Source organism: Theropithecus gelada, chromosome 10, assembly GCF_003255815.1.
Source record: "Theropithecus gelada isolate Dixy chromosome 10, Tgel_1.0, whole genome shotgun sequence".
NCBI lineage: Eukaryota > Metazoa > Chordata > Mammalia > Primates > Cercopithecidae > Theropithecus > Theropithecus gelada.
Window position 1 is genome coordinate 20,798,637 of NC_037678.1, and position 14,561 is coordinate 20,813,197.

General features: G+C 62.4%; 2 protein-coding genes across 7 annotated transcripts in view; one reads left to right on the plus strand and one right to left on the minus strand.

The window, feature by feature from the left end:
• The window catches only part of ZMAT5 (zinc finger matrin-type 5), a 31,125-nt gene extending 28,084 nt beyond the window's left edge, over positions 1 to 3,041 (plus strand). For 5 of the 6 annotated variants that reach the window (XM_025399118.1, XM_025399121.1, XM_025399119.1 and 2 more), the window contains one exon: positions 2,651 to 3,041. In XM_025399118.1, coding sequence (XP_025254903.1) covers positions 2,651 to 2,780 — 130 coding nt within the window. In that variant the 3' untranslated portion in view covers positions 2,781 to 3,041. Of the gene's footprint in view, positions 1 to 2,326; positions 2,478 to 2,650 lie in introns of all 6 variants that reach the window. The other variant, XM_025399117.1, reaches the window with a different exon arrangement.
• CABP7 (calcium binding protein 7) lies at positions 2,160 to 13,862 on the minus strand. Its single transcript, XM_025399116.1, has 5 exons — positions 13,419 to 13,862; positions 6,151 to 6,294; positions 5,228 to 5,340; positions 4,762 to 4,915; positions 2,160 to 4,528 (listed from the first exon to the last, which is right to left on the minus strand). The coding sequence occupies exons 1-5, from the start codon at positions 13,525 to 13,527 to the stop codon at positions 4,401 to 4,403; spliced, it is 648 nt and encodes a 215-aa protein (XP_025254901.1). The 5' UTR covers positions 13,528 to 13,862; the 3' UTR covers positions 2,160 to 4,400.
• Positions 13,863 to 14,561: the final 699 nt, after the last annotated feature.

A 14,561-nucleotide genomic window follows, 5' to 3' on the forward strand; every position in this document is an offset into this window, starting at 1 on the left:
TCCCCAGTGAGCCAGGCCAGCCCTCCTTGTAAATGTGGGGAAGCAGAAGGTCCACGAAGCCCCAGCCTGGTGGCATTGCCCTTATCCCCCTCCGCAGACTGACCCTGAGGGAGCTGTCAAGAGCAGCGGCGGCCTCAGACACACAGACTAATCCCCTGGCGAGCCAGGCCTGGCCCTGCTGCCCACTGTTGGCTCTTCAGATTGTGACTCTATCCCTCTTAATCTCTCCTTTGCACCCCTCTCTGGGCGGGCACTGCCATCCTGGCCCATCCTCCTCCCTCGACTCTATTTCCTCTGATTAGGACCGAGGCTGGGGAAATGCAAGAGAGTGGCTCCTGTCCTCACGCACAGGACAAACAGGTCACTAGAGAAGATACGAGCAGAGTTGTGCCAGACACGCACCTCAATGTCCCCAAGGCTTTGGCTCACGTGTCTGGAGCCCTGGCAATGTGCCAGTGTGTGTGGGCAGGGGCCGGGTATGCCTCTCTACTGGCGGGGCCTCAGGGCAGGCAGGGGCATGGGGCTGAGACTTGGACCCAGGAGGTCCCAGCTTCCCGGGAATCTGCCCCATTTTCCAGAGGAAGGGCCTGAGGCTCAGGGGAAGGGGCTCCCCAGGATCACACCCTCCCTGGGGGATCCCCACTGTCCCTGTGGCCCTGCAGGGAGTCCAGGCTTGGCTGGCAGCTAGGGCACTCCCTTCCAGCAACTGCGGAGCCTCCCCGCCTTCTCTGCGGCTGGTGGAGTTTATGAAATCTCCCCAGTGCCATAAATCATGTCAGGAGCTGCCTTCTGCGCTTTCTAGCAGGCAGTGAGCCACGAAGCAGGGGATGTCCCTGTCCTCTCACACCTGGGGGTCCTGGAGGCTGCACCCAGAGCTCCCCAGAGTCCTTGACTCTGCATGGCAGGTCTGGCCCAGAGAGGGGCAGGCTGGGTGGGTGCAGCAGGGGAAACTCCCAGGGCTCCTGACCCCGGCTCCCCACCTGCCCCTCGGAGGTCAGAGGCCTCTCCAAACCCCTCTCAGCAGGCCAAGCCCTTCTCTGTCTGCAGAGGGCTGGCCACTGGGCCCCTGAACCTGCCAGGAGCTGCCAGGGCCTCACCTTGCCTAAAGGCTGGATGTTGGGGTGTGGGGGTGTGCCGGAGCAGAGGGAGCTGAAGTGGGAGGGCCATGGCTGCAACCGATGTGGGGCTAGCATTCCAGGCCCTCAGGCCTCATCCCGAGGGTGTCACTTGGTCACGTGACCGACTCCTTGCACCTCAGTTTCCTCATCTATAAAATGGGGTTTGCCTGAGGATTCTTAAGGTTTCTGTTGGTCATGGTGTGTGGCCCAGAATAGCGCCTGGTCAGTAAGATCTTTCAGCATTGCTGTTTGTTGTTCCACAGTCACTGGGTGGCCTCCTGGCACCAGGCCTGGCCCTGCGCATTGGGGTACAAATACACCCTACCCCTATCCCCTGGTATACATCCTCTGAGAACTCCAGTCCTATGCGGAAGACAGATGAGTTCCTGCCTGAATTTTGGCGGCAGCTGCATGGCACTCTGCTGTGGACGTGCCCATGTACTGAGTCCCCCACAGCTGGACATGAAGGCTATTCCCATTGTCTCACGGCTATTGCTGTAACTCAGTGGCTGCCCACAACCTCGCTGTTCCCTTGGGCTCAGTTCCCAGAGGTGAGGTTGCTGGCTCAGAGGGTCTGCATGTTTTCGAGGCTCTGCCTTCCAGAAAGGTTGTTGATAGGCAGCTGGGGTGTTGGGAGTTCAGAGTGCTCAAAGGTTCAAAGTACTTTGAAACCTGAGAAGGGCCCTGTGGCCCTGGAGATGCAGCCTGGGTGGGGCCCAAGGCCAGAAGAATCTGTGTGGGACAGGAGGAAGAATGGGGGCGACCCTCACTGGGCCTTGGCAGGGTGCCCCAGGCTGGGCATGGAGGATGCTTCTCCTAGGGCAAGTGCTTACATGGACCCTGAGTTCCAGGGGAGGTGGCTCGGGGTGGACGTTGAGGAGAAGGACAGTGAGTAGCATGAGAAATGAGGCTTTTTAAAAACATTTAGACAATATTTTTTTCTGATTTCAAAGGCTTGCGTGCTTGTAAAACTTTTGAGAAGTATAAAGGAGTAAAAAAGTCACCCATAATGGCACCACTCAGATAGAACCACTGTTAACATTTTGCTGTGTCTTCCAGGATTTTTTTATGCATTTATATATTTTATATATTTTTAAACAAAAATAGTATCATGCTATATACATTATTTTATAAGCTGCTTTTTCTCCCTATCACACAGTATGTCTTTCCTCATCAGTGCATATAGGTCTGCCTGAATTCTGACACAGGCCGCATGGCATTCTCTGCTGTGGACGTGCATATGTATTGAATCAGTCCCCCACAGGTGGACACGAAGGTTATTCCCATTGTCTCATGGCTGTTCTCGTAGCTCAGTGTCTGCCCGCAACCCCGCTGTTTCCTTGGGCTCAGTTCCTGGAGGTGAGGTCGCTGGCTCAGAGGGTCTGCCTATTTTCGAGACTCTGCCTTCCAGAAAAGTCGTGCAGGCAGCTGACCCTCCCCACAGCCAGGGTGGTGAGGCAGGTGGGCCGAGAGTGGCATAAGCCTGGGCTGTACCCCACTCTAATTCTCCCCCCTTCTCTCTCTCTCTCTAGGGCTGAACCCATCAGAACCACCGTCTTCCAGTACCCCGTGGGCTGGCCACCAGTCCAAGAGCTGCCCCCATCCCTGCGGGCACCCCCACCTGGGGGGTGGCCCCTGCAGCCCAGAGTCCAGTGGGGCTGAGCCCCTTGCCCCCGACTGACCCCCACGTGGTCACTTTTCTCATCAGTCACAAGCAGGAAGCCAAGCCCTGTTCCTGTGACGCCCCATGTAGGCTCTGAGACCATCTGCTGGCCTCACGGAGGCTCAGGACACAGCCGCGGCAAGGGTAGCCCTGGGTCTGCACCGGGCAGCTCCTGCCCACTCTCCTCCACCTGCCTCCTCCTCCTCATCAAGATGGGGCAGAAAACTTCCAGATGTTTATAAAGAAAGTCTGTCGCCACAGCGGTCTGGCTGTGTTTCCCCACGCTGGGTGCTCTCAGCTCTGTTCTCTAGCCCCTGGCAGAGGTCGGGCAGGGCGGGAATGAGATGAGATTTTCCCCAGGTGACCCAGCTCACTCCCTCCTCCCTTGGGACCAGCAGAGGTTCAGCACAGCCAGGCAGAGGGTGTGCCAGGGTGGCTGTCCCCGTGGCCCAGTAAGAAGTGGCTCTAGGCCCAAGGAGCCCAAGGGCTCCATCTGCCATCTCCGCCCTGAAAGAATCCACAGCCCCCATGTCTGCCCATGCTGAGCTGCTGCCCAAGTGTTTTGGATGGCACAGCTGGGGCATGGGAGCAGGGTCTCCAGCCTTGAGGGCGTAGAGAAGTGAGAGGACACAGGAGGGCAGGCCCTGGGCTGAGAGAGTGGCCTGGCGCAGCCTCTTGGCACTGACTGTGTGGGGCTATGCCAGTTTCTTGGCCCAGGAGGTAGTACAGGGGCCCTCCTCAGGTTCAGCCCTGGAGGAGCCCCCTGGCCGGAGGCTGCTCAGAGCCTTCAGGCCCCAGCTCTGCCTCCTTCCTCAGCTGGACTACAGTTCTAGGCTCTAGGCTGGGGTGGTGGACGATGTGGCCTTGGTGGCCGGGCCCCTGGTGGGAGGCCCAGAAGGTGGGGGCTGCAGGGCCACCTCAGCTGCTGCCTTTCCTGAAAATCCCTGTGGAAGGAAGAACTGAGGCCAAGTCTCAAGCCCCTGAGCCTCGGGTTCCTCACCTATGAAATGGGCTGGCCCAGCAGATACATGGAAAAAGGGGGTCTGGGTTGGGGTCCAACAAGGGTCAGAGGAAGGGACCCAGGAGAAGACCAGGCCCTTCTCAGGCCATGCCAGGCAGCAGGGCCCAGGACACCCTGGCTTCCCACCCTCCCCAAGGAGAAGGCTTTCTGTCCCCTGTCCCCCCGCCCAGTGCCCTGGGCAAGCCTCAGGGACCAGGGCTGGGTTGGCTGTGTGGCCCCAGATAGGCTGCTGTCTCCAGGCACAGGGTGCCTCCTCCTGCCCAAGGGACCACAGCAGCGACTGGGTCCTGGGGGTTCTTGTGCAAATCCCTCCTTAATTTCCCAGGAGCCCCTGGATGGTAGGAAGAGTGAGTGCTCCTTACCGGCCGGGGGGGGACAGGGTGGGGACAGGACACAGCCACCACCCGGCCCTCCACAGCCAGACCACAGCTCCAGGTGAGGCCTGCGGGTGGGTGGGGAGGGCTCGCCAGATAGCCAGGCCCTGAAGTACACGCAGATGGCGGCCCAGGGAGCCGGCCAAGGGAGGGGTCTGCAGGTGGCGGTGGTGTGGGGCGGGCCGCGGGCACCGCATGCGGTGGATGGGGCATCCAGGTGGCGTCTACTTCATGCCACTGCGCAGCACCTGGTTGGCCGCAATGAGCATGACACTGATGATGAAGGCGATGGCGAAGGCGCAGATGAGACTCTTGCGTACACACGTCTGGCGGATCTGCTGGTTGGAGCAGGCTGTGGCCGCCCGCCGGGAGCACCAGGGAGACAGAAGGGGACATGGAAGCAATGGAATTAGGAGCTGCTTGCCCTTCGGTACATGGGCTCATCCCATGGGGTGCCCCAATGGGACAGAGGCTTGGGACAGGCAAGGCGGCCCCCAGTCCCCCTCTGCAGACACCCCCCCCACCGTGCATCCCCCTAGTCAAGCCATCGAGCCCACCCGTGGGGTTCCAGGGCCAGTCACTCACTCTCCACGTCCACGGGGCACTCCTCGGCTGTGCCCAGGTGGCTCTCCTCTTCCGTCATGATGATGTTTTCTATGTCCTTCATGGACAGGTGCTCGCAGAAGGTGTCATAGAGCAGCCGCTTCAGCTCGTCCACCGTCAGCTTCTGCATGTCGCACTTGCAGAGGGGGAAAACACGGTGCTCTGACAGCCACCACAGCCCCCACCCAGCACCCCGTGGCCACACAGGCCCAGTGACAGGCCTCCAGATTCTAGGGGGCTGGAAAACACTAGCTCCATTCCCCCAGAGAGTCCTTGACCAACACCAGCCTTCCCAGGGAGCCTATGGCCCTCTGAGAGGTGAAATGTCCAGTGGACACAAGCCTGAAGTGGTCATCCCCCCTTTACAGTGCAGGCCCAGCCATTCACTGGCCGCAGAACAGCACTCCACAGTGTGCACAGCCCTGGGTCCCAACTAGCCAGGGCATACCTTCCAGAAGACAGTGTCAAAGTCGGTGCCATGGAACTTCTCTGGGATCCCTGACGTGGAGAGTTTGGGTCCCAGGAGGGTCACAAACTCCTCAAAGTCCACTTGACCGTCACCTGCAGGAGGCACAGGGCCAATCAATCAGTGGGTCGGGCCCAGAGGACCTGGGATGGAGTCTTGATATACCTTGGGCCTACTGGGTGACCTTAGGCAGGTACCCACCTTCTCTGAGCCTTGAGTCAGTGTCAGGGGCATCTACCAAGTGCCAGGCTCTGGGCTGATGCTGAAGCCACCCAGTGTGATGAGGCCTTACAAGGGGAGGTGGAGGTAGACAGCAGGTGGGCCGTGACCCTCCTATTTCACCCAGAACCCTCCATTGCTCCCAGCACCCTGCAGCCATCCTGGGGTGGGCCGTCCTCTACCATATAGACAGGAACTGAAGCTCAGAGTGGGGCAACCTGCCCAGGCTGTCACCTGGCCTCTGGATGGAGAATAGGAGAAGGGCCCAGGCACGATAAAGAGGGGTCTTGGCATCACCATTCCGTCTTAGGAACTTCTCCTTAATAAAATGCCAGGTGGCAAACACAACTCATGTAGCGATTTTATCTCAGGTGGTGGGAACTGGAGTATTTATTGCACCCTTTTACTGCTCTGTACTTTAAAACTTGTCAACACAGAGTGAGAGGAGCCGTCTCTGAGCCCTGCATGTGGCTGGGATTGTCACTACCTCTCTGGCCTCAATTCTCCAGGCTGAGAAATGGGGCCAGACTGGGCTGCAACCTGCCACGGACTTTGAGGGTGGGAGTCAGGGGAGCGAGAGACCCAATTTGGATGCAGTCTCAGCAGCTCAGGCCCCAGCCCCAGCCCCTGCCCCACCTCCAGGGCCCAGGTGCCAGGTGGGGAAACCGAGGTGGGGGGGTGCTCACCATCCATGTCCAGCCGCTGGATGATGACCTCCAGCTCCACCTCGTTGGGCATGTAACCCAGTGAGCGCATGGCTGTGCCCAGCTCCTGCTTGGAGATGAAGCCATTGCCATCACGGTCAAACACCTTGAAGGCCTCTCGGATCTCTGAGGAGAGAATGGAGCAGGCTGGGACTTCACCCCGGTCCCCAACAGACCCCCTTTCCAGACCCCCAGGATCACCGACCCCGCAGTCTGAGCATGGCTTTGAGAGCCCAACCCAGAGCCTGCAGATCTGGTGAGAGCATGGCCCGAGGGTACACAAGGGTGCAGTATTCTGGGACTTCTGAGCAGGCTGAGCAGGGCAGCAAAGCAGGGCTAAGGGTCCCCCAGCAGTGACTTCTCGGAATCCGATTGTGCCAGGCTCTCACGGCCTCTGCTGGTGTGCTCACAACGACCCCATGTGGTGGTGACCACGTGCAGGGGAGGACGCTGGATCTCCCCGGCCCCGCTGACAGCTTCCCCGCCCGCCTCCACTCCTTCCATCCCCCCTCCCCCGCCATCCCCATCCCGCTGCGCCTCCTCCCCCAGGCTCAGATCCTTAACACCGGCCAACACTCGCTAATGGCAGCCACGTGAGGCGGCATGCTCCAGACTAATGGGCTGATGGGCAGGCGGCACAGACCTGTTTGGTTCAGGGAAGACAGAGGGGGATGGAGGCCCCCCAGGTCCAGGCCAGATCAGACTGGGTGGGGGTCGCCCTCCACACTGTACGGAGTAGAAGACTGAGGCCTGGCAACCTCGGTGACTCAGGTAGTGAGCAATGCACTGTGCTGGGAGCCCGGGGAACAGGAACCCAACCTGTGACCTTGGGCCGGACTCAGTCTTACCCACAGTGAAACGGGCAGAATGATGGTGGGGACTCCCTGGCACACAGTTGAGGGGCTCCTCACCTGTCACCTTAGCTGTACTTCTGTCTCTTCTGTTTCTCTGTTTTTAAGGGTTGCTGTCCCTTAATCATCACAGCCCCAGCAGGGCCCTAAAGGGCATCTGCCTTTGGGGGTCGGGGGGTGGGGCTCAAAGCGCTCTCTCCGGCTCCCTGGGGATCCCCTTGTTTGCTTGCCAGCCACCTGGCCTTTGCTTAAGCTGTTCCCCTGGGTGGGCTTTTAGCTTTCAGCAGGCAGAATCAAGCTTCTCATGCGAGAGAGGGTGTGTATCTGTGTGTTTAAAAGTAGAGACATAGGCGAGGTGCCCATGCTGCAGACCAGAAACAGGCTGAGAGAGGCCAGGTGGCCGGCCCAGAGTCAGCGTGGGCTCGGAGCTGCTGCTGCTTGGGCTGGCCCAGGCCTTGCCTTCAGAGTCCATGAACCCTGAAACTGCTCACAGGACCTTGCACTTTGGAGTCATTCCCTAGTCTTGGGGGGACAGGGGAGCCTAGCCCAGCCTGTTGGTCTCACCACAGACTAGGGGCCATGGCCCAGAGAGGATGGCCACATGTCCCAGGCCACACGACAAGGTGGCTTGGACGGAGGCCCCACCCTTATCAGGCTCATCTCACTGGTGTCCATACCCAAGCCCTGAGGGTCAGACAGGCTCATGTGTGTGCACCAGGGTTGCCTGGGCCCCCAGACTTTCTGACTCTGGACTTGCCCTTCACTCACCCCTGCCAGGACCTGGGAATCTTGTCTCCTGACCAGTGGCCCCGGGGCCAGGGAAGCAGCTGGGCGGGGAGGTCTGTGCCAGGGCCACAGGGTTCTGCAAACCCTGGACTCTGGGAACTCCAGGTCAATTCCCACCTCGAGTTTTCCTGGGTCACCGAAGAGGTGGTGTGCTCCCCGTCACGGGAGATGTGCGAGCTGAGGCCTGACAGCCACGGGGGCTGCTGAGGGGACTCCAGTCCCTAGAGCCTCCAGGTGGAGCTGGAGGCATCTGCACACACACGCTTAGGTTTCCGGCCACTGCTGTTGGCCTCCTGGCCCGGCCGCATGTTCTGCCCATCCCAGGTGTCCTGAACTCCATCCAGGCTAGGGGCCCTCTCGGTCCTGTGGGCACCAGGACTGCTCCATCTCCAGTCCTTTGAACACGCGGCCCATTTTGCCTGAAGTGCTCTTCTCACTGTGGCAAACCCTGACACAACCCCAGTTCTCAGCTTGAACGGCACCATCTCCCTCGTGCCCTCCCTGTCCCCCACTGGCCAGCTCTGGCCCTCCTCTGGGACCCCACAGGCCCTGCTCTTGTCCCATCCTTGCATGGGCCACGCTGGATTGTGCACTACGAGGGCCATGACAGCAGGCAGGGGCTGGTCTTGCTCATGGCTGTGTCCCTGTCCTGGAACGGGGCCTGCCTCTTCAAGCATAAACATTTGCTGAATGAATGATGAAATGAATGAATGAATGATGTGGGGAGCCCACCCATCTGGAGCACGCAGAGTTCTCCGGCTCTTCTGAGCGGAAGTTCACATGCTGCTCGCTGTGGGCCGCTACTCAGAGCCCACCAACAGTCCTGGTTAGGGGACGCGTTTATTTCCACTCCCCAAGCAGCCAAGAAGCAGATGGGGAGGCTGAGGAGGCTGCTCGATCCCTTCTCCAGACCCAAAGGTCGCCATCCCCACCTGCCTGCGGACCACCCGTGGAAGAAGGGCATCAAGCTGAAGACGGGTGGGGGCCAGATGCTGGTGTGGGGAAGGAGGACCAGGGTCTGGCACTGCTGTTCTCTGCGTCCTCCTCCTCCTCCGTTTCCTCCTCTGCGGGGTCCAGCTTGGGAGATGTCTGGGTGGGATGGCAAAGTCCTGGACTCACAGTAGGGGCTGCAGTGGAAGCTGCCCCTCCCCTGCCTGCTGTGAGCTGAGCTCCAGGCCATCCCTCCTACACTTCGGGAGCTCCCAGAGCCCAGGGCTGCTTTGCTGGAGCCCCTGGGTTGCTTTGCTGGAGACCCTGAGAAAATGTACTCGGCCGAGGAGAGCGAGGGAAGGGCAGGTGAATACTGGGATGCACGGGCAGGCGATGAGCTCAGAGGCGGCTCTGCGGGCCCAGCAGCTGTTTCTCAGGCAAGGCTAACCTTCCCAGGCCACTGGGTAAATCCACACACTGCCACCTCCCCACGCATGAATCCCTTCAACACCCCTCCTTGGCGCATCCAACACACCACAAAGTCTCACCTCGGTGCCTCTGCCTGTGCTGGGAACCCTGCCCCAGCCCAGCCCCAGCCCCAACCGACTCCCACCCACCCACAAAGGCCAGGTTCAGGTACCACCTTCCCGGACAGGGAGGCAGCCTGAAGCGGCAGAGACAGAGGGTCAAGTCCCAGCCCTCCTACATCCTGGCGGGGTGACCTTGGGCAGGTATTTGCTCACCTGTACAATGGGGCTGCCGGGATGATTAAGCAAGAAAATCAAGCATGTGTCTGGCTGGTCCTGGCTCAGAGATGGATGCTATAAATCAGAACGTCCCAGATAGCAGAGCCAGAAGAAGAGGGAGGACTGAGTGAGCTTGGGACGCCAGGCCGCCCTTCCTGTTGGCGGTTGCCAGGACCAGAGGCGTGGGCTTGGATTCTGGCTCTCCTGCTTAGCTGCCCAGTGGCCTGGGCAAGTCACATCCCTCTCTAAGCCTCGGGTGTCTCATCTGTGAAATGGGGAGCAACTCTGGCACTATCACCGAAGCACAGACTCTGCTGGGGGCTCCCTGAGTGGGGCGGGTGTTGCAATTTCCTGCCACCATTGTGCCATCAGCACCCCACAGCTGGGTGCATTTCCCCAAAAGCCTTGCTCCCTTCCCGTCCCGTGGGGCCAAGGGAAGCCTGCCGGGCTCCATCTTGGCATGAGGATGCTGGTCCGGGAATAGGCTGGCAGGGCGACCAGCTTTCCAGGCTGACCTGTCCCCTACCTGCCACCTCCAGCCTGACACCCCCCAATCTCCTTCCCAACCTGTGGAGCTTCATCACAGCCCAAGTCCCCAGCAGACTCCAAGGGACATCCACACTCCATCAGGGAGCCGGAGTCCAGAGGACGGGCACTGGTTGGAGGTCACTGAAGAGGGTAGTGTCCATCCTCCGCAGCGGCTGCTACTCTCCGCGGCACTGGCCCCATGCCCCACCACTCTGGCCTCCCTGAGCTTTTGGCTGTGCAGAGGCGGCTGCTGGGCTTGCAGGGCAGAGAGGTAGGAAAGGGGACTCCCCAGCCTCCCCTGCCCTAAAGGCCCCCATTCGGCCACTCTCAATGAAGGCTCCACTCACTGACTGGGCAGGCCAAGTGTCAGCCCCAGAGCCCTGCCCTGGGGACTGTCTGCCTGGAGGTCTGACTCCTTCCTCCTCTCTTCGGCCAGAAAGGGCTAGGACTTGCAGCCACCCCATTCCCACCCTCAGGTACTCAGTCCGCTGATGATGCTGAGACCAGCCTCAGTGTTCCCGGAGGACTCCACTGTGTGTGCATGTTGGAAAAGGTGTGTGTCCCAGCCATGGGGGGCACACAGAGGTGATCTAGGAGAGCCCGTGCCTCTCCCTCATAGGGCCTGGGTGGGCCTCAGGCCAGCTCTGCACAACCACGTTCCTACCCTGCCAACTGCCCTCCATGCCTCCCCAGGGCCACAGGTCCCCAGGCACCTTTTCCAGACCTTCAGGGCCTTTTCCACCCAGACCTCCCTGCCAGCCTGCTCTTCTGGCCTAGCCTCCTGCACACCCTCATGGGCCTGGGCCCTGCACGCTGCAGCCTCTTACCCCTGCAGGGCCTCCCCTCATGTTGCATCTGGGTCGCTGAGCCCCTGGGCTAGGTACTTTCACTGCATGCTCCGTCACCAGCCCCCCTTTTATAGGTGGGGAAACCAGGGCTCAGAGAGGTGAGCGATTGCCCAAGGTCACTCCATGAGCTGAAGGTGCAGAGACTCAAACCCAGCGCCGCCTGGCTGGGAAGCCCTCATCTTAACTCTGTGCTTCCCACCTCCCTGGCTGGTCCTCCTTTCCGCTCAGACTGACCGCCCCCTGGATTTCTGCGGCAGGCACGTACTGTCTGCAGCGTTTCATCCCGGGCTGCCCAGCTCCCTCTTCCTGGCACGTGTGGCTCCTCCGCTGATGGCGTCCTCCCAGCAAAGGGCCTGGGTCTCGCCCAGACTGCCCTGGGGCAGGAGCACTCATGAGGCCCTGCAGAGGGCAGAGGGGGATCCGTGCCAGGAACGGCCAGCCCTGGCATTCAAGGACTGCTGAAAGGGACCTGGGGCCGGCAGAGGGCTTTTAGGGCACCTGCAGCCAAGAACGGGGCTGGTCATGGAAAACTTCTTGCCTTCATCTGTAGCTGCCCACTGGCCCAGAGATGAGCTGGGACCACCCAGGCATCTGTCTACTCCACGACCCCACCTGCCCATCCCAGGGAGGGCCCTGCCCTTCAGATGCCCCCTGAGTCAGGGCCCCTCAGCTCCCCAGGGCCCAGGAGAAGGGGACAGGAGTGAAGCAGGGAGGGCACTTGTTGTGGCTGGTGACTAACGCTGCTGGGCTCCTGCCAGCACACCATGTCGTTGGTTGGGGAGCCTACGGCCTTGCCCTTGCGCTGCCCACCCTGCAGCCCCTCGCCCCTGCAGCCAGCCTCTCAGCCTCTCCCCTTCCTCAGGGAGTGCACTCCAGGACTGGAGATCAGGAGAGGAGGGACCCAGCAAAGCCTGGAGTCAGGGTGCCAGGGTCCTGGTGGGGGTGCTGGGAGCAAGGGGAGGGAGTGAAGTGGAAGCTGCCTGGGGTCTGGGAGACATGGTGACTCCTGCCTGGATGGCCAGGAGGAATGGATGGACGAGGACCTCTGGAGGGAAAAACCGGCAGGAGATTTGAGGTGGCCCGGGGCTGGAGGGGACAAAGGTGGGGAAGAGAAGGCCTATGCTCCATCTCCTGATCTTTCGCCCCCCATCGTACCCCTCCTTTTCCCAGGCTCTGAAGGAGGCTCTGGCCCTGGGTCTTAGGGATGAATGGTGAGGTCATGTCAGGGGGCCCCAATCATCCATCTGTCCTGTCCGCATCAGACCCCAGACCCTGTCTCCACAGCTCTCCCGGCATCTGAGGGTTTGCAGGGGCAGCTGGTGAGGAGCCTGTGGCTCATGCCTGTGGTGCAGTGAGCGTGGCAGAGGCTGCCTTCTCTCTCTGGATCATCCCCGACCCAGTCTGACTCCTCTAAGATCTGCCCTCACCTGGGCCTGGGTTGAAGACGGACCTCCCTCCATGGCTTCTCCTGGGCTTCCACCATCCTCCCTGACTGTGCTGGTCTCCGCAGCACCCTCCCAGGCCCTAATGAGCCTCCAGATCTCAGAGACCCCTGGATCCAAGGTACCCCAAGAGGCCCATCCTCTGGGTGAGCTCAGCCCCTTGGCAACAGCAGACAAGCAGATCCCAGGAGGCCATGACCCCCATCAGCCCAGATCCCCCACTCCACTCCATATGGGGGCTCCAGGAGGTCTGGGGGGAGGGGAAACCTGAGCACCTCCCCCAGCCCAGCAGGGAAGGAGCTGGGCAGGCCCCCGGGGTCTCACTGCTCCTCAGGACACACTGTCCCGGACCCCTGCCCCTGCCCTCTACTCTGACCTCGCCCAGCCAGCGGCCGGCCATCCTTCTGCGTGTCTGAGAGGCAAGGAGAACGGGGTGGGGGCAGGTTTGGGTCCTGGCCTCTCTAGCTTTCCCTTCCAGGCTTGGCTATCGCGACTGAGCCGCCCAATCCGGCCACTTGTTGTCGCCACCGCCTCCCGGGCCGCCTTCCCTGCGCGCCGGACTAGGGGTCCCCGAAGGGCTGCAGGGAAGCGGCTACGGCCGCAGGTGGGGATGGGGGCGGCCCGGCAGCGGGCAAGAGCAGGGCAGTCGCCCTCTCCCCTTCTTCTGCTGCCCGAGCAGATTGAATTTTTAAAGCGACACGAGCGGAATGTCAATGCGAGCAGAGAGCCGCGGGCGGGCGCAGCGGAGGGGATCAGGATGCGGGTGCTCCGGCCGGGCCGCCGCTGGGGGCTCAGCGCGGACCCCAGCCCCAGTCTGCCGCGTTGCCGCACCGTCACCGCGGACTGCGCGGCCCCGTGACCCCGCTGCGGGGCCCGGCAAGTTTCCGCAGCGCGGGGGGCCACGCGGGCAGGGTCTGGGCCGCCCTCCGCCTGGGCGACCCCCACAGCGGCGCCTTGGAGTGCGGACCGGTCCTGCCGCCGCGCGCAGCTGCTCGCTGGGGCGCCCACCTGGCAGCCGGCACCTGCGGACCGCCCCCCGCCCCCGCGCCCCTGGCCGGCGCTTCACCTGGGCGCACAGGTAGGAGGGCCGGCGGGGCGGGGGTCCCGGCGGACACTCACCCTCCAGCTCGTCCTCCGGGATGTCCACCGGGCGCTGCTCCGACAGCAGGTTGGGCACGGTGTAGATGCCCCGGTACATCAACGCCGCCGTCACCGGGTGGAACGGCATCTTGGAGGCTCCGCGCCCGCCCGCCCGCCGCAAACTTTGAGGCCGGGGCTCATGGGCCGGTGGCGGCCCCGGGGGCGGCTGGAGCGGGCGGGGCGCGCGGCTGCGGAGGGCGGCGGCGGCAGCGGCGAGGCGGGGGGCGCCCCTCCGGGGGCCTAGCGCCCCCGCGCCCCGGGCCGCCAGGCCATGCCGCCCGCTCCCTTGTCGGGCTCCCAGCCGGGGCCCCGCAGGGGCGGCGTGGGCGGCGCCGCTCTGGCCTTTCCGAGAGCTCCGGCTGCCGTCCGCGGTGCCCGCCGCGCCCGCTTCTCGGTGCCCCGCGCGCTCCGCGCTGCTCGCCGCCCGCTCGTCCGCTCGCCGGCGCGGCCGCCACCGGCCCGGCGCTCAGGCTCTAGGCGCTTCTCCGCTCGCTTGCTCGCTCGCTCTGTGCCGCGCTGGCTGCGCTCCCCGCCTCCCCCGCCAGCCGCCCGCCCGCCCCCTCCGCGCTCCCCACCCCCAGCCCGCCCCTTCCCGCCGCCGGCCCCTGAGCGGCCGCCCCAAACCTGCCAGGGGCTCCCTCTCCCCTTCGGCCCCGATTCCCCTTTCCCACTAGGGCTCCCCTCTGATCACTGGCCCCCCTCACCCTAAGTCTGCAGCCACTAGGACCAGGGAGGGGTTGGGTTGCGGGGGTCCTCCTTCCTGCCCCTTGGCTCACCTCCCCCCATCCACGCACCAGGAGCAGAGAGCCGGGAACTAAGAACAGGAGACCCAGAGAGGTGATACCGGCCCCAAGCACCTGGGTCCTCAAGAAGAATCACCGTTTCCGTGCCAGGAGGCTCTAAGGTGGGGAAACTGAGGCTGAGAAGGACGTTGACCAAGGTCACAGGGCAGGGACAGCAGGTAAGAGCTGGGTACACGTCTGGGGTAGACTTCCTGCCCTGCCTATGACTGACACTCTGCCGCTGACCTTGCTCCCCACAATGGGGCCCCAGTCCTGGACCCTTCCCAAGCCCCTACCTTTCAGCTTGCAGAAGAGAAGCCAAAGTGTCTCACGGCCCCCA

Coding starts and splice junctions, on each gene's coding strand:
- CABP7 (XM_025399116.1), bottom strand. CDS start 13,527: ATGCCGTTCCACCCGGTGACGGCGGCGTTGATGTACCGGGGCATCTAC. Junction 6,295..13,418: donor CCCGGAGGACGAGCTGGAGG/GTGAGTGTCCGC, acceptor TTCTCTCCTCAG/AGATCCGAGAGGCCTTCAAG. Junction 5,341..6,150: donor CCAGCGGCTGGACATGGATG/GTGAGCACCCCC, acceptor TGCCTCCTGCAG/GTGACGGTCAAGTGGACTTT.